The 19,452-nt window shown below is 45.1% G+C and overlaps 1 protein-coding gene and 1 long non-coding RNA gene across 2 annotated transcripts in view; one reads left to right on the top strand and one right to left on the bottom strand.

The window, feature by feature from the left end:
* Positions 1-1,195, bottom strand: part of RUFY1 (RUN and FYVE domain containing 1) — a 62,296-nt gene extending 61,101 nt beyond the window's left edge. Inside the window, exon 1 of the mRNA XM_084885222.1 lies at positions 741-1,195. Coding sequence (XP_084741348.1) covers positions 741-1,017 — 277 coding nt within the window. The 5' untranslated portion in view covers positions 1,018-1,195. The remainder of the gene's footprint in view (positions 1-740) is intronic.
* Positions 1,049-19,114, top strand: LOC311623280. The gene is made up of 4 exons (XR_014795138.1): positions 1,049-1,153; positions 3,487-3,680; positions 5,115-5,326; positions 18,224-19,114. It is a non-coding gene; the product is annotated as an uncharacterized lncRNA (long non-coding RNA).
* The last annotated feature ends 338 nt before the right edge of the window (positions 19,115-19,452 follow it).

Below are 19,452 nucleotides of genomic sequence, written 5' to 3'. Positions count from 1 at the left end.
GTCCAATTTTAAACTTGACTCAATTTTTCTTAACCCCTGACATTTTCACTATTCACGATTCCGGTGTCAGGTGACTTCTACAGCAAGTTTACCGGTGGGAAGGGCAGATCGGGGAAACCTCCCGGGCACACTGACACCTGCTGGAGCGCAGCCCCGCGGCCAGCCCCACCCCCTCCGGGAGGAAAAGCCTCACGCCGGCCTCGGGCAGCCCCAAGCGAGCCGCATGCAGCCCGAGAGCCACACCGGTAACGTTTCCATCTCCTCACAAAGGCGCGCAAACGCTTTCTGGACACGGGCTGTGAGGACTGGAGATCCTGGGGTGGGAAAAGCAATGTCCCCGTTTCCTGGTGTGCCCTGGGGAGCGCGGTGCTGGGTGCCGCTCCGCCCCGCGGCCCAGCTCCGTCCGCGGGAGGCGCGGAGGGAGAACCGCCTCGCCGGTAATTACCACTGCACCGTCCGTCCAGGTAACCTAAGCGCAAACACTCCTCCAGCCGTCCGCAGAGTGAGGAGGGTGTTGTTGTGGGGACGCACGTGGGAGCCACACCCGCCCCAGCCACGTGTTCCCCTGGGCGCGGCCACGGCGCGGAGCAAACCGGGCCAGTCCGACCGGGAACTCCCCAGCCAGGCCCGGCCAACCGCGCCGTGGCCCCTCCTCCGCCGCCCCCCCGCCCGGCCGGCCCCCTCCCCCGCCGCGCCCCCCCACCGCCCGGAACGCGGGGCCGCGCAGCCCGCCCACCTACCTGCGCGCGCCGCGCCGTCCGCGCCGTCCGGACCCTCGGCCGCGCGCAGCGCGCTCCCGAGGCTGGCCGACAGGTTGCCCGTGGCCCGGCGCGCCAGGGTGAGGATAGGCGCGGACCAGCCCTCCGCCGCCGCCCGCCGCCTCGCCGCGCTCGGCAGGTCCCCCGGGCCTGGCAGCTGGCTCCGGTCCACCACCTCGAACTCTTCTCCGGGGTCCGGCTCCGGCCCCGGCCCCGGCGTCCACTCCGCCGGGCCGCCGTCGCCCCTGCTGGCGGCCATCTTGGCCACGTCACGTGGCCGCCTCACGTGGCCGCGCGGGCGGCACCCCCCGCGGGCGGGCGGGCGGGCGTGGGCGCCGTGCTGCCCCGCTTTCCTGGGGGCGCGGCTTTCTCCGCTCCTCGCTCCCCCTCGGCAGGTTTGGGGGGCGGGAGGGAGGGGGGACACCGGCCATAACCTAAGCAGCGCCTGGGCTTCCTCCCCTTCGGGCCCCGCCCGGCCTGGAACACCGCCCGGATGCGTTTTCTGTGACGCGAGTTCCTCTTTTTTATTTTCAGTTCATATTTTCCTTTCTCTACTTGGTCATTTTTCTTCAGGACAAGCCCTAAAAAGAGCGGGAAAGGAAACGAAGAGCAGAGGCAGGAAACAGGATTTTTTAAAAAATTAAATACAACCGGTTGGCAGGAGAGAGCGCCCGGAGGGAGGAAAGCGGGGCTCTGTGGTCAGTGGGACAGACCCGCTCCTGTGAAGGAGGTTTCGCAGGAAGGACTCGGGGCAGACGCTCGCCTAGTGTGACTTACCCACCCTGAGGCTTGGCGCTCTGCACTTGTAAGAGGTTACCGACTATTTTGTCACTTGGAAACGAAGAAAATTTGACAAAATAGAAACCCAAATTTCGCTAGCATTTGACTTTTTTTTTTTTTTTTTACAAAGTGCTGCATGTGGCCTCATCAAACCAGAACTGTTTGGTTTGATTCCCAAAGGGCTTAAATTTAAAAAGATTGATTGATTGACTGAATTTTTAGAGAGGGAAAGGAAAAAACATTGATTTACCTACATATGCATACATTGGTTGATTCTTGCATGTGCCCTGATGGCATGGATCCCACTACATTGGTGTGCTGAGCAAAGCTCTAAACCAATCGAGCTACCGGTCAGGGCCTTAAATTCAAATATTTTAAATTGTTGCAGATATTTAGAAATTAAAAGATTTTTGCATAAAAATCTGGACTTTTAAAACTGATTTTTTTCTTTTAAAATTTTAACTTAATTATTTTTTCCCCCTCAGCATTTATCCCTCTATACTCCTTTCCCCCTCCAGCCCCCAAACATCTGGACTTCGTACTTCTCTTGACTGCTAGAGTGGACAATGGCTGCCCCTTGGGTGTCTCAGGCATCTTGGTCTAGTCCCTTCGCCAGTTTTCAGAACCTGGCCGGCTCCTGAAGGCAGTGTTTTGAGGGGGGGAGTGAGTGGGGCATTGGTGGGGAGGGTGTTAGAGTTGCCACAGTGGTTGAGGATTGGGATGAGCAGGGTGTTAAGGAGTCTTGAATGACTAACCGTTGTCAGGACCCTTCAGGACTCTCCAGTCCCCTGGACACTCACATAAGTGAAAAGCTTGTTTATCATGACCAGAGGCTGGGTCCTAATTCCATTTTGCATAAAAATATAAACTTTTTGAGGGGAGGGGAGGAACAGTTTTCACATTGTATCAGGCTGTGCTTCAGTAACAGCCCCACATCTCAGGGGCTTGTCGCTCATCACCCTTCACGGAGCACCTGGGCTCTGGAGGGTCCCTCGTCTGGAGCAGAGTTTGGCATCAGCATTAACCGTCCCAGTACGTAAGGGACGGACTTCACTTACACACATTGCACATGCCACCTCTCACTTCAAGGGAGCTAGAAGGTTAAGTCCTACTAGTGCCTGGAAAAGGAGTATTGTGAACATTGGTGAGCAGTAAATGTAGCCTGAATTTTCCCAAAATGTAACTGAATTGATTTGTTCAGAAACTAAGAGATAACCATTTCAGAACACCTCATCACCCACAACACTGTTGCTTTTGGTATTTGAGATGTTAAGACAGTGCCTGTGGTGTCGAAATCATGGGGATTTTATATAAAGGTGCAAATGTCTGGTTACAGTATTTTAGTTGTAGCTGTACCTCATTTGCATATTGAAATACATATTATAGACTTCTCTCTTATATTACAGTTAGGACAGACTATTTTTAATTTTTAAAGTCTTATTAGGTTTATTGCCAAGACCGGTTTGGATCAGTGGATAGAGCGTCGGCCTGCAGACTGAAGGGTCCCGGATTCGATTCTGGTCAAGGGCATGTACATTGGTTGCGGTCACATCCCCGGTGGGGGGTGTGCAGGAGGCAGCTGGTCCATAATTCTCCCTCATCGATGGCTCTCTCTCTCCCTTCCTCTCTGTAAAAAATCAATAAAATATATTTTAAAAAATAAAGTCTTATTAGGTTTATTATGAATTTTATTTCAGAATTTTAAATGGGGCACTATAAAATATGTATTCCTGATAAGGTAGCTAATTGAGTGTGCTGATAATAACCTTAATTCTCCTGGCAACAAACATGGCAATTCTAAGTGCTTTCAAGTTTTACTTTAAATGAGATCAACTCTGGGTAAAACTTGGTAAGATGGGTTTTGATGAACAGGATGTGTGTGACTACTTTAGGTCAAAACAGATTTAGAAGACACTCTAACATATTTATGTTATTTTCTATAACCCAGGCATGTGCCCTGACCAGGAATTGAACCGGGACCTACCAGTACATAGGTTAAAACGAAGCCACACTGGCTGGGCTTTATAAGATACTGATCTGGACCTTCCTTACAAGAAATGCTAAAGTAGGTTCTTGAAGTTGAAATGAAAGGACATTAATAAGTAACATGACAACATATGAAAGTATAACTCACTGGCAAAGGTAACTACATTGTCAAAGTCAGAATACTCTGCTCTTGTAATGGTGATGTGTAAAACTCTCTTAACTCAAGTATAAAATATTAAAAATAACTATAGGTACAATAATTGGTTAATGGATACATAATATAAAAATATATAGATTGTGACATCAAAAAATGTGGTGGGAGACAAAAAGTATACAGTTTTTGTATGCAATTAAAGTTAAGTTATCATCCAAAATAGATTGTTATATCTATAAGATTTTTAAAAAATATATTTTTATTGATTTCAGAGAGGAAGGAAGAGGGATAGAGAGATAGAAACATCAATGATGAAAGAGAATCATTGATTGGTTGACTCCTGCACCATCCACACTGGGGATTGAGCCCCAAACCAGGGCATGTGCCCTTGACTGGAATTGAACCCGGAACCCTTGAGTCCGCAGGTCGACGCTCTAGCCACTGAGCCAAACCAGCTAGGGCTATAAGGTGTTTTATATAAGCCTAATGGTAACTGTATAAAGAAAATTTACTGATATTAAACACACAAAGAGGAAGAGAAAGAAATCAAAGCATACCACTATGGAGTGGATGGCTTGTCTGTTTCAATACTGCCAATGTTTGGCTCCATCTAATGGTCTATAATGGATTTGCATTTGGGTTTCTAACCATCCAGGATTTGACAGTTTATATCCATTCATCCTTCCTTCCTTTAAATCTAATCTTGCATTTGTATAAATTTGTAATTTAAAAAATATTCAATAATTGTACTAGATTGTATGGAGGTATCTTCATTTATTTTTACCAATATCCTATTGTTGGATATATAATTTTCCAATTTATTTTATATTTAACATTTTATTGATTTTTTACAGAGAGGAAGAGTGAGGGAGAGGGACAGAGAGTTAGAAACATCCATCAGCTGTCTCCTGCACATTCCCCAATGGGGATGTGCCCGTAACCAAGATACTTGCCCTTGACCGGAATCGAACATGGGACCTTTCAGCCCCCAGGTCGATGCTCTATCCACTGGGCCAAACTGGTTAGGGCTAGTTTTCTAATTTAAAATATTTAAACAACACTATATCTTTGTGCACTTAACTCCTCAAGGTAACTACCTAGGAGTGGAATTGTTGGGTCAAAATAATAACATTGAAAAAATCCTAAATTTCATTATATTGCCTAATAAGGATTGCGCGCTTCTACCAACAGGCTGTGAAATGTTCACTTTTCTCCAACTTCTAACAGTAGATGTGAATATTTTAAAATTTTCCCAATTTGCTAAGCAAAAAGATCTCTTATTTTAATTTGCATTTCTTTGACTATTACTGTATGAGACACACAGACAATTGTATGCTCTGCCAGTTCCTGTCCTGTTTTCCTCACTGGATCTTGATTTTGTTAATCAGGTCAGCCCTAGGTGAGATACTCATGCTGACAACCTCTCTGCCATCCAGGCTGTCATGTGGCCTAGTTCTGACTAAGGAGCTGCAACTGGGAAGTGTTTGGTTTTCCTGATAAACAGAACAGTACAGCTGACGATCCCTGCCCTGGTCCCTTCCTGCCCTGGACGGAGACATGATGCTGGAGTGAAGGCAGCCACTTTGTTACCACAGTGTGACCAGCATAATAGGACCAGTCTGTTGAAGCCACAGTGAACCACTTTCTTGTAAGTATTTCTAAGTGAGGTACCCAGTGAAGTTGAACTTCACTCTGTGCTGGTTGGCCATGCGAGCATCCTGCTGTGCTAGTGTAATAGTCGTGGTTTGCCTGTCTGTCTCCTCTCTGTAGTGGAGCTCCTTGAGGTAGGGGCCTCCTCACAGTAATACCCACTTCTCTGTGTCGGACACACAGAGCGGGTGCTCATGACGTGTGTTTTTTGAAGGACTGAGTGATGTAATTTAGTTCCATAAGCAATTATTTTTAAAATGGAGAGTCCGGGACGGACATTTACTTTCTAGGGTAGGAGGCTCCTCTAGGTCAAACGTTTTGGTCTTTTCGTTTCTTTATCAGAACCAGAGATTCTCATTCTCTAGAACTGTGCCTCCTCATCTTTACCTCATGCCCAACATAGCACATGATCGTGCTGGATGTATAAGACGGCATCACAAATAGACGGAGGCTGCTTGCTGCGGACGTGACGCTTGGGGTGTCTGGCTTCACCAGACTTACTCCATCACCCGGAACCAAGGGCTTCAGTATCTCTGCCGGCCACCGGCCCAACAGCTGTACTAGCTGAGAGGCTCTGCTCCCGCTACCGAGTGGATGGCTTGTCTGTTTCAATACTGCCAATGTTTGGCTCCATCTAGTGGTCTAAAATGGATTTGGATTTGGGTTTCGAACCATCCAGGATTTGACAGCTTACATCCATTCATCCTTCCATCCTTCCATCCTTCCATCCATCCTTCCTTCCTTCCTCTATCCTCCCATCCATCCTTCAGTCCGTTCGTACATCCTCCCATCCACGTAGCCATGCCATCGTGCACCATGAGGTCCCATGGGACTTGACACCTGCCAGTCTTTTTTACTCCATTTCCTAACATTTTATCTGCATTTGTTAAGCCCCACATGGTTTCTTTCTGTTCCTTAAACACACCAACCTTATTCTTTGCATGTTTCCCCTTCTGCTTGGAGTGACTCCCCGCCCCCACCTCCCCACCCCCAGTTTTAGCCTGACTGATTTTGTGTCGTCATCCTTCTTATTCAAGCTCAATTCAGCTTTCACAGAGACGTTCCATAAACACTCCAGGCCCTCGCTGTCACTGTGTGAAGTGTCACGGAACTTGTCTCTCCTGTTGGAGTTGGAGTTGGTGTGTCTGCCTCCGCTCACTGGAGCGCAGCGCAGAGGGAGGCCTGCCTCTCTCGTCGCTGCCGGATCCCCGGTGCTCAGAGCAAACTACACCATGTGTTAGTGACTTTAACACAAGTCTGGCTCAGTAGTGGAGCATTGACCTGTAATCCAGGAGGTCAAGGTTCAATTCCCGGTCAGGGCACATGCCCAGATTTCAGGGCGTGTGGGGTGTGCAGGAGGCAGCTAATCAATGATTCTCTCTCATCATTGATGTTTCTATTTCTCTCTCCTGCTCCCTTCCTCTCTGAAATTAATAAAAATATATTACAAACAAACAAGCAAACCAAAACAACACAAGTCTATATTGGTGGATCTATTTTTCTCATCAGTTTGTTCTGTTTATTAGATTCCACATATGAGCGAGATGAGACTTGTCTTGCTCTGACAAATTTCAGAGGGAAGGTGGTGGTGTGTGGGATGGATGGGGAGAGGTTAACCAAAGAATTTGTATGCACACTAAAGGCCCAGTGCATTTGATTTATGCGAGAGTGGCCCTTTGCAGCTGCGATTGCCTCTCTCCCTCCCTCATAGCTGTGGTGGCTGCAGCAGGCTTCGTCCCGGAAAGACGTCTGGTCTACGAGTAATTATCAGAAATAAAAATCACTTTTATTATATATATATGCATAACCCATGGACACAGACAACAGTGTGGTGAAGGCTAGTGGAGATGTGGTAGGGGCTTGGGGAGAAGGGGTTATGGGGAAAGGAGGGCATCTGTAAAGCTTTCAACAATAAAGTTAAATTAAAAAAAAAAAAACAAGCACAGGATACAAAACCATCTAGTTCTGAAAAGAAAAAAATCTGGAACAAATCGATGTCAAAAGTACTTTCTGAAAGGAGAAATCCTTTGAAAGACATTCAAATGTGAAAAGTAAATTTCTTTTTAAAACTGTGGAAGTACCTAGGATAAAAAATAGCAACACAAAAACTAAACTTATTTAAAAAATATATTTTATTGATTTTTTACAGAGAGGAAGGGGGAGAGAGAGAGGGAGAGAAAAGAGAGAGAGAGAATTAGAAACATCAATCTGCCTCCTGCACACCTCCTACTGGGGATGTGCCTGCAACCAAGGTACGTGCTCTTGACAGGAATCGAACCTGGGACCCCTCAGTCCACAGTCCGACACTCTATCCACTGAGCCAAACAAGATATGCCTAAACTTATTTTGTAAATGAGTTTTGATCCATAAGCCTTTGCCTAAAATTATTTGTAAATAAAAAACAAACAAAATCCCCACACAAGTGTATGCCATGCTCGCATCACACTGCCACTGTGTGGATGGTTGGCAGATTGCTCCCCATTCTTTCCACTTAGAGACCCTGCTGGCTGAGACCTATCCTCTGGTACTTCCTTCACCACATCAGCGGGGAAGGGACAGAGAGAAAAGTGACCTGCTCCTAAGGGCTTCCTCATTGAAGTGACCATTTCTTGTGCTCATGTTTCACTGGCCAGAGTGAACTCGTGGTCATGCCTAGCTTCACGGGGAGGGATGGGCAGTGCAACCCCACGTGTGCCCAGGAGAGAAATCAGGTTGGAGGTGCTCGAGGCCGATGGTTCCCCACCTTGGTGAGGCAGACACAGCGAGGAGGTCAGGAGGGGCCAGGCTGGAAGGGATAGCAGAGCACACCACCTCATGGTGCACCAAGGAGCCATGCTCAGCCTCCAGGGTGGTGATGGAGGTGCTGGAAAGTGTTCGTAGAGAAGCTCACATGGCTTGGGCCTGGGAGGATGAGCAGTTGCTCACCTGTGCAGAGGGCTGGGGCAGGGAAAGCATCCAGAGCAAAGTGCAGAAGCCTGGAACGGCTGAGATCTGCACCTTGTGCAGATAAGCTGTGGGCTTTGAGTGGTTCAATGGGTAAGGTGAGTCTACAAAGTGGTCTCAGTGCAGGCCTTGGAAGATGTCAATTGAGACTCAAAAGAGTCTAGACTTTATCCTGTAAGCAACAGGGACAAGGATGCTTTAAGCAGGGGAGTGACATGTTCAGAAAGTGCTCTGGAAATTAAAATATGGTGGCAGGTGGCATGGTTCAAGGGCATACATATGAGATCAAAGAGAAGTGGACCAGTTGGGAAACCACTCATGGTCATCCAGGCCTATACTGAGAACAGTCTGATGCCACAGCTGTCGGAGGAGAGTCAGAGGACTTGTGAGACAGGAAGGAGCTTTCTTTTTCTTTTTCTTTTTAAAAAATATATTTTATTGATTTTTTTTACAGAGAGGAAGAGAGAGGGATAGAGAGTTAGAAACATCGATGAAAGAGAAACATCAATCAGCTGCCTGTTGCACACCCCCTACTGGGGATGTGCCTACAACCAGAATCGAACCTGGGACCTTTCAGTCCGCAGGCCAACACTCTATCCACTGAGCCAAACTGGTTTCAGCCATGCTCAGCTTTCTAACCTGGTGAGTGGATGTGTGGTGGGGAGCAAGGAGAGGACATGTGCGGGGACATCCAGTTAGTGTGTGGACCCAGAGCTGAGAGGAGCCTGACTGAGCACCTCCTGGCACATGAGTAATAGGGTTAGGGTTAGGGCTAGGGTTAGGGCTAGGGTTAGGGCTAGATTTAGGGTTAGGGTTAGGGTTAGGGCTAGAATTAGGGCTAGGGTTAGGGTTAGGGTTAGTGAAGGAATGCTTGTGGTAAATGCCCACTCCAGTTACCTGTGAAGGCCTTGGACCAGGGGCATGAGATGAACCACTGATGCCTTTCTGTTAAGGCCTCTTCACCCGAAGAATCACAGGGTCTGGGCTTTCATCTTGGTCTCCCTCTGCCTCTGTGTCATTTTAGATGGACTGCTGCATCTGTCTGGCCCTCAATCTGTCCTTCTGAAGAAGAAGTCTGCATTGTATATCTGTGGGAAGCACATATCAATTTATTCTTTTTAAAAATGTTTTTATTGATTTTTAGAGATAGAGGAAGGGCGAGGGAGAGAAAGGGAGAACATCGATGTGAGTCACATTGATTGGTTGCCTCCACATGCAGAAATTAGGTGCCCTAGCCCTAGGCTGTTTTGCTCAGTGAATAAAGTTTCCGCCTGCTGTCTGAAGGTTCCTAGGTTCGATTCTGGTCAAGTACATGTACCTTGGTTGCGGGCACATCTCCAGTGGGAGGTATGCAGGAGGCAGATGGTTGATGTTTCTCTCTCATTAATGTTTCTAATTCTCTATCCATCTCCCTTCCCATTTGTAAAAAATCAGTAAAAATATATTAAAAAAAAGAGAAAGAATCTAGGTGCCCTTGATTGGGAATTGAACTGGAGACCATTTGGTGCATGGGCCCATTGTGCACACTGGCCAGGGCTGTAGTTCCTTATTATTGCTGAGTAGTTTCTGTTGTTTGGCTTCACTGAAATTTGTTTAGCCATTTATCCTGTTGATGGACCCTTGGCTGTTTCCAGTTTTTGCAAACAATCCTGCTGGAGAAATTCCAGTCATTTGGATCATTGTTTCCCTTTGTGCAATGAGTCATTTTTGTAGCTGATTTAAACTTTTTCATTGTCTTTCATTTTCAGCAATTTGATGATCACATTTCTGGACATGGATTTCTTTGGGTTTATTCTGCTTGGGGGTTCACTGAGGATCAGTAGATTTATGTCTCATACCAAATTTGGGAAGTTTTCACCCATTTATTTAAATACTCTTTTAGTACATCCTTTCTCCTCTTCTGCATTTCCCAAGACATGGATGTTAGGCCTTTAGATATTATTTGACAGGTCCCTGAGGCTGTTCATTTTTTATCAACTTTTAAAGTGCCTGCTCTTCTGATTGGATAACATTGATTGGTCTAGCTATTAAGTTCACTGACTCTTTCTACATTCATCTACAGTCTGTTTGTGAGCTCATCCAATACATTTCATTTCAGTGACCATACTTTTCATTATAATATTTTCACTTGGTTTACTTTTTAAAAGCTTCTTTTTATCTGCTCAGATATTCTATCTTCTGTTTGTTTCAAGAATGCTTGACCTAAAAAAAAAAAAAAAAAAAAAAAAAAAAAAAGAATGCTTGACCTTACTTCTTGGAACATGTTATAGTAACTGCTTTAAAATATAATAATTCCAACATCTGGGTCATCCTGAAGTTGGTGTGTTAACTGTCTCTCTCTCTTTTTTTTTTTTTGCAAATAGATCACAATTTCCTGGTTCTTTGCATGCCAAATAAGTTTGGATCTTATCCTGGACCTTTGAAATATAATATATCATGAGACTCTGGCTGTTGTTTAAATCTTGTGGAAATTTTTTTCTTAGCAGCCGGTTAATTGAGGTGAGGTTTAAGTTCCAAGTTCCAACCTGCCCTCTGTGGGTTCCGGTTCCAGCAGTGGTTCAGTTTCACAGCTGATCTGAGTTCTTGGATAACATGCCATTCAGTTCTCACAGCTTTTGGTGTTCTGCTTGGGGTCAGGCCCATGCCTGTGCAGGGTGAGCAGGAGCCCAGGAGTTCACATACACGGGGGATGCCTTTCTAAGCGGCCCCTCCTCACAACCTTCTCCACTCCCTGCTCTCGGGAGCCCCGAGAAAGCCAGAGCTGCAGCCTCCCCGCCCTGCACACCTTCTGTTGTGAAGCAGAGAGAAAAGAGAGAGAAATAGAAGAGCTGAGCGCTGCAGCTTCCAGCCAGGCGAGAAAGACCAGCCAGCCAGCGCAGGGGACATTTGCCACTCCCTCTGCTCTTTAGGGGTTTTCTTTCTGCTTCTCAGACAAGAAAAGGAGGGCTTGTTCTGGAGCAATTTTTGTTGGCACTCGGTGCGCAGTTCCAGGGTCTGTGCTGCCTTTGAATTCAGACCAGGAGGTAAGGGAGGCAACTCGCCTGGAAGCCACTGCCCGATCATGTGTACCGTGAGATCTGGTTTCGTCTCCAGTCTGTTTGATACCACTTATTTTTCAGAGCCCCCCAGAAAGCCAGACTGTGGGTCCAGGCCCAGGGTTTCAACTCCGTTCAGTGAAAGAGGAGTGGACTATGCTGACTCCATCTTACTTGCAACCAGACTGTCTTAATTGTTTTTACAACGAGAAAGAGACATTGAAAACTGCATTTAATGTTTTCCCAGTAGGAAGCTTTGTTTGAATACACTGGTTTGCTATTACTAGAATCAGAATATTTCAGAGTAAGTCTATCAAGTTCTGTAATCAATCCAGTTGGAATTATAATGAGTTGCCTGAACGTGGTAGGTTAATTCGAGAGCCCTTGGAGTGTATCTTCCCATGACCTTTCATGTCCTTTAAAGGAGTGTTTAGCCCTGGACGGTGGCTCAGCTGGTTCAGTTGGTTGGAGGGTGGTTCCGTGCACCAAAAGGTTTCTGTTGAGACATTCTCCTTGGCTTGCAGGCCACTTACTGCCTTCTATCTGTGTCCTCACATTCCCTCTCCTCTATGTCTGTCCCTGTGTCTCTCTTTTGTATTCAAATCTTCTCTTTGTAAGGACACCAGTCAGATTGGATTAGGGCCCACTCTACTGGCCTTATTTGAATTTAATCACCTCTTTAAAAGCCCTGTTTCCTATGCAGTCACATTATAAGGTACTGGGCATTAGAAATGCAACATGAATTTTAGAGGGCACAATTCACTCTATAACACCGTGATTTTATGTTCTATGTGAGAAACATTGACTTAACATTTTTTATTCTTCCCCCGCCCCCAGTTTTATTGAGGAATAAATGACAAGTAAACACTATATATTTAAGGTGTGCAGTGATGCTTTGATATATGTAGATATTGTGAATTGGAAACATCAGCATTCTTTTTTTTTTAAATGTGTGTTTTTTGTGTGTTTTTTTTTTTTTTGTACAGAGAAGAGGAGAGAAGGATAGAGAATTAGAAACATCGATGAGAGAGAAACATTGATCAGCTGCCTCCTGCACACCTCCTCTTGGGGATGTGCCCACAACCAAGGTACATGCCCTTGACCAGAATCGAACCTGGGAACCTTCAGTCCTCAGGCTGATGCTCTATCCACTGAGCCAAACCGGTTTTGGCCACATCAGCATTCTTGCTGCCTGTCCCTATCAGGACCAATAAGTAGAGAAAAAGACTGAATCTTTATGGGTGCTTCACTGAGAGATGGCTGGTGATCTGAGAAGACAGTGGGCACCCTAAAGACAGTCCTACATCTCACCTCAATCAACCTTTTTTTTTTTTTTTTTAATCTTCACCGGAGGATATTTTTTCCATTGATTTTTAGAGAGAATAGAAGAGAGTGGAAAAGACAGGGAAATATTAATGTGAAAGAAAACCCATCAGTGGTTGACTCCTGCACGTGCCCTGACCAGGGCCTGGGCCAGGGAGGAGCCCAGGACCCTTTGGTCTGCAAGCTGATGCTCTATACACTGAGCCAAACCAGTATAAGGAGAAGAAAAGTGTAGGTAAGGGGTTTGGAACTCATAAAATAGTAAGTAAGGGGTTTGGAATTCAGGGAAAAGGTTAATCAGATAAAAGCTGCAGTCCTGCCAGTTTCCTGGCATTCCTCCATCTGTTGACCGGTGATTCTTTATCTGCTCATGTGCGGGGATGTTCTCCCCCTGAGCACAGTGGCTCAGATACCAGATGAGAATCTGTTAGGCTAATCGTAAAATTTCCCAGTATCAGTACCATCCATCGTCATCATCTCTGTGGACGAAAGGGGCCACATGCTAACCCGACAAGCTCAGGGAAGACCTGCATGACAGTCTTGCAAACTCAGAGACCTAAAGTAACCACAGAGGATGGTCTGAAATTAAACTTTAACTAAAGCAATTGTGGTGGGCAGTTATGTCCTAGTCCTAGGCTGGTATCTTCACTGACAAGGTCAGCCTTTACCTTAACTGAGCCTATTGTCCTTTTGTATCTATGCTAACGTATTCTTGAAATGTCTGGGTCACTTGTAATTTCCCTTTTTCTGGACCCCTTGAGGCACAACCTAATGTGCCTGGGCACCAGTACAGATCCCAAAAATTCCTTTGCTATTATTGTTATGTTAATTGTTGAGCATTGACTAGCCTGGACCCACCTAAATATGTGTCTAACATTTTACTCTTTATCCAATCCCAGGGGTTTCCCTGCTTTGCTTTCTCCCGCCTCTCTAGTCTATCACCAATGGATTTCATGTGACCCACCTACATCCCCTCCTTTGATTGCAATGTATAAAAATAGACGAGAACCTCTCATTCTCTGGAGCATTACCCCAATCCGCTGAGGTTCTGCTTCCCGAAATTGTCGTCAGGTTGGCTCAAATAAACTCAAAATTTCCTTACAGGTTTGAATGTTTTATGTTAACATCACCAAACAAACAATTGTGGGAGAAAAAACACACCTACCTTCTTAAGTATTTTAGTGACCGCAGACCTGTGAACTGAACTGACAAGAGACAGATTAATAGGGGAAAAGGCATATGGATTTATTAATTGTTATAATAACTTTACATGTACGGGGACATCACAGAATGAAATGAACGCCCAAAGGAGCAGAGAGATGAGAGAGCTTGTATACCGTCTTGATAGGAGAAAAGGAGGGGACAAAGCCACTTAGAGTGGAGGACATGCTTTCAAGAAAGAGAAGTGGGCCTGCAGGGGGACAGAGGGAGAGATGGGAGCTGGTGATGTCTGTTAGGTGTGGTACAAACTTCTCACCGCAATAAGTCAATTTTTGCTGTGGATGAAACGCCTGGGGGTAGGATTAAGGACAATCGAGGGTTTTTTTTTTTGTTTTTTGTTTTTAAATATATTTTATTGATTTTTTACAGAGAGGAAGGGAGAGATAGAGAGCTAGAAACGCCTATGAGAGAGAAACATCGACCAGCTGCCTCTTGCACACCCCCTACCGGGGATGTGCCCGCAACCAATGTACATGCCCTTGACCGGAATCGAACCTGGGACCTTTCAGTCCACAGACCAATGCTCTACCACTGAGCCCAACTGGTTTCGGCTGTGTTTTTTTTTTTTTTTTTTTTTTTTTAAAGAATCTGTTTTTAAGTAGATAATGGGTTCAGAGAAAGCCTCCACAGCATTTTCCTATCTTCAAAAGTCTGTTATGCCACACAGGCACATTTTGTGGTGTATTTTGTGTTCCTACCCAATCATGGCTTTACCTTCTCCCAATTTTGAAATAATTTCTTTTTTTTTCATACCATACATATATCAAATTTAAATTTACTCAAGAAATGACATTAGAGTCCTAGCCGGTTTGCCTCAGTGGATAGAGCGTCAGCCTGTGGACTGAAAGGTCCCAGGTTCGATTCTGGTGAAGGGCATATGCCTGGATTGTGGGCTCCATCCCCAGTAGGGGATGTGCAGGAGGCAGCCAGTCAATGATTCTCTCTCATCATTGAAGTTTCCATCTATCTCTTCCTCTCCCTTCCTCTCTGAAATCAATAAAAATATTTTTTTTTAAAAAAAGAAAAGAAATGACATTGGAAATAATTGAAACCAAATACTCAATTTGTTGGAATGTTAACTTTTCAATGCTTAATATCTTATTCACCATTTTTTTCCAATAAAATATTTGAGTCAGACTTGAGGATCTGCTTCCCTACCCTGTACTTGAGTAAAGAACTGGTTTTAGTTGCAATATTATCTGCAAATGAGCAGGAACTAGCTACTAACAGAAACTGTGTTACATCTCATATGCTCAGTCTAGCTCTAAGCCCCATGGAAGCAACTGAGATCAAATTTCCCACACTTTGGGCATGCCAACATGTTTCAAATGTATATACTTCTCATGGTGGAATATTTGCAGCTAGTATTAGAAATCTTAAACATCATAGGCAATACCATGTCAAGACTTATTTATAAGAATGTTAATTGCAGATTTTTTTAAATAGAAAAACTGGAAGTAACCAAAAAAGATGTTGAAAATTTATATATATAAAAGCCTAATATGCTGTGTCCAACCATTCATGACACGCACTGACCACCAGGGGGCAGACACTCAACGCACAGGCATGGAAACATGGAACAGAATGATGAATCTCAGAGGGAAGGGGGAAGGGGGAGGGCGGGAAAAAATTAACCAAAGATCATATATGCATACTAAAGGCTCGGTGCATGGATTCATGCACTGGTGGGCTCCCTCTGCTGGCCTGCAGGGATCAGGCCAAAACCAGCAGCCTGACATCCCCGAGGAATTCTGGATTTCAAGAGGGCACAGGCCAGGCTGAGACCCCATGAATCTGTGCACCAGGCCTCTAGTAATTATACAGTGAAATACTTTACATCCATTAGTAATTGATTACTTTAGCCAGATATCATCTGTGCCCAGGAGCCCTCCTTGTTCGCATGAAGGCTTTCAGGACTCCAGCTCATCCACAGGAGTAGACATTTCTTATGTGGCCTCTGCTGGCCCAGAACTGGTCCCCCTTCGTCTGCCCCCACCCTTTGCCTATAGCTACTGTAAATTCTTTCAGACTACCTCCCCCTCCCCCTTCCCGCTCCCTCTACTTCATCTAAAATGCTAGCAAACTCTGGGATGAGGAACAAGTTGTCTTTTATCCCTAGACATGCTGGTAGGGGTTTAGACTCTATGCCTCCAGTGGGTCTTGGGCTCAATAAAACCTTACTTAAGAAAGACTTCAGTCATGCAAGGTGAAGGTTTTTAGTTTCGCAGAGGTGATATGTGATGTGGTTTTAGTTTGCATTCCCCTGATGATTAGTGATGGTGAGCACCATCCCGTGGACCTGTTGGCCATTTGTAAGTATTCTTTGGAGAAATGTCTCTTCAAGTTTTTTGCCCATTTTTAAATTAGGCTATTTGTTTCGTTATTTTTGCTTTTGTTATTAAACCACAGGAATGCCTTAAAAGTTTTGGAAAATAACCCCATTTGATTTGCCATATTATTCACTTAAAATTTTGTTAGAGGGTAAATCTCATGTTAAATGTTCTATACACACACACACACACACACACACACACACATATATATATATATAAAACAAACAAACAACACAAAAAAACAAAAAACCTGTTGAAGGTGATGGATCTGATTATTACCTTTACTGTGGTGATGGTATTGAAGCATAGTCCATCTTGTTCCAGTAACCTCTATGTTGTGAAAACTACTGTTTGAAATTTTCCACTGAAAGGTCCTTTGTTCTGTGAATTAACTTTGCTATTCTTAGCTTCTGTAAACACGCTTGCTGGTACAATAGGGAAAATGAGCTCACTTATCTGGTCCTGCAAGACCTGTTTACTTAAGCACTGCTTCCATTTTGTAAAGGCCGTGAACCATACAACCCCCAGACGGAGTTACCAATTCTGGCACCAGGCCAGGCCTTGAGATCTAGTCTCACGGCCCCTCCCAGCACATGGCGGTGGTTTTTGTTTGTTTGTTTTGTTTTTTGCAAAGCCTGCGAAAGGTGCGGAAACCCCATTCCATATTTGGGAGACAAAGAAGCTAGCAAGGGCTGAAACCGGTTTGGCTCAGTGGATAGGGCATTGGCCTATGGACTCAGGGGTCCCGGGTTCGATTCCAGTCAAGGGTGTGTACCTTGGTTGCAGGCAGGAGGTGGCTGATCGATGTTTCTCTCTCATCAATGAGAGATGTTTCTAACTCTCCCTCTCCCTTCTTTTTCTCTGTGAAAAATCAATAAAAATATATTAAAAAAAAAAAAAAAAAGAAGCTAGGAAGGTAAAAAAGGGAAAATTTTCTCCATATTATTTTGCTCAGACTTTGAGAGACAACTCCTCTGAGACCTCTAGAGTAATAAAGGCTCCAAATTAATTTGGCTTATTGATTAAGGCGTCTTCTGTGTAGCTTGCTGATTTACAATATAACAGTATCAAGAATATACACATATGTTCAAACTTATCAAATGGTGTACATTAATTACATTCAGTTTTATATAGGAATTGTACTTAAAAAAGCTGGAGCCGGGACCGGTTTGGCTCAGTGGATAGAGCGTTGGCCTGCGGACTGAAAGGTCCCGGGTTCGATTCTGGGCAAGGGCATGTACCTTGGTTGCAGGCACGTCCCCAGTGGGGGCTGTGCAAGAGGCAGCTGATCGATGATTCTCTCTCATCGATGTTTCTAACTCTCTATCCCTCTCTCTTCCTCTCTGTGAAAAATCAATAAAATATATATTAAAAAAAAAAAAAAGAAATCTCTCATCGATAAAAAAAAAAAAAGCTGGAAAAAAGAGAAAATGATCTTTGAAAACCCATTTAATGGTGTAGAAAGACATGTTCACAAAATACTCTCCTTTTTGAATTCTTTAAACCCAATGGGTGCATGTGTGTATTCCCAGAGCAGATTATAAGCATACATCAAAATACACATAAGAATTGTTTCTGGGTAGTAGGATTCTGGGTTAGTTCAATGTTTTTATGTTATTTTATTTGCATGTTTTTAGATTTTCAGTACCAAACACATACTTAACAATAAGAAAACTATATATTATTGACTTTGAAAGTACACTGTGAGATGATGATACTCTATCAGAGTAAATAGAAAGCATTGTATGTCATTTTTAGGAGAAGTTCAGATGAGTAAAACCTAAACTTATTGGTAGACAGGAGACCAAGTAGAAAGAACAGACGTATGAGCAAGTGAGCAGAGAACATCAACAGAGGGCACCCCTGTAGAGGAAAGAAATGACCTGCGTCTAGTGGGGCGTCTCTTCCACACAGCCCCGAGACTCCAGCTGATGTGGTTTAGGGTGCAACCCCGTGTGTTCAGTCAGCAGTCACAGCACTGTCACTGGAAGCATTCCGGTTCACCAAAATCTCACTTTGCTTTTACCTGACCCATTCCAGGAAGCTGACTGCTGAGCCTCACAGTGAAAGGGAAGTCTTCTTTTCCGGATTGGTTCTCGCCAGTATGGGCAGCGGCGGAGGGAACGAGGCTGAAGGAACTGGACATCTTTGGTGTTACCATGTCTCTGGTATTTGGTGACTGGGACCCAATCGGGACCTGCTTACCCGAGCATTTGGAGAGTGATGAGTTTGTGATTAATAAATGGTTTATTGCCCTGGTTCTCAGACGTTACCAGACAACAGGGAGAACAAACCCGCAGTTTCTGATTCAGGAGGTGTGCGCTAAGGGCTGCGAATGCACATTTCTAACCAGCTGTCGGGCGCCTCCTGCTGCCCCGGGGCCATGCTTAGAGGCTCCCTGATCTAGCTCCTTGCTCCTCCAAGGGCCCGCGGGAGAGGCATTGGAGCGAGCTCATTGGAAAGGCAGAATGCTGACCTGGTTATTTGACAGGACCCTCCAATGATCAGTGTGGATGTGAGAGTCTGGGCAGCAGGACTTTGGGACAAAGTTCTGAAAAGTGAATCAGGTGAGCCAAAAGCAGGAATAGTGTGTGTGAAACTCTTGCTTCAAATATAATTTTTCTCAAGCTTATGATTAAAACATGAAGTTTAAGTACTTGGATGATGGGTAGCAGTAACTTAAATTTCATCAACCTTGGAATCCTTATTTGATAAATAGTTTTAAAAATTGGCACTGCTCTGGCTGTGTGGGTCAGTAGTTTGAGGATTGTCCCCTACACCAAAACGCTGTGGGTTTGTTCCCCGGCCAGGATGATACAGGAGGCAACTGACTGAGGTTTCTCTCTCTCTGTCTCTCTCTCATCAATGTTTCTCTTTCTCTCCTTTCCTTTCTCTCTAAAATCAATAAAAGCATGCGCTCAGGTGAGGATCGTTTCTGAGTTCAGCACGTCAATTTTGTGTTGGATGCAAACTGAAGGAAATCAGGCACCTGTTCTGCACGCCGCTGGGTGGAGCCATGATGAGTGAGACATTTCGCCGCCTGGCCAGCAGCAGCTGAGTCAGCAGCCAGCCAGTCGCCTGCTTATCTCTACAGCCAGCCTGCGCTCTGTGGCTCTGCTGGGCGGGGCGGGGAGGAAGTGCGGACGAGATGAGCAGATGAGTCTGTCAGGCCCTGTTCTTCCCCTTGTGACTTTAACTTTGGAAAAACAGGAAGAACGTTGCTCTGTGGCCTACCTTGAACCACATCAAGACCCTTCCATTGCCACACT

The sequence above is a fragment of the Pipistrellus hanaki genome (genome assembly GCF_964339955.1).
Source record: "Pipistrellus hanaki genome assembly, chromosome: 5".
Lineage (NCBI taxonomy): Eukaryota > Metazoa > Chordata > Mammalia > Chiroptera > Vespertilionidae > Pipistrellus > Pipistrellus hanaki.
The sequence above is the reverse complement of the archived record's forward strand: the minus strand, read 5'-3'. Positions and strand labels throughout refer to the sequence as shown.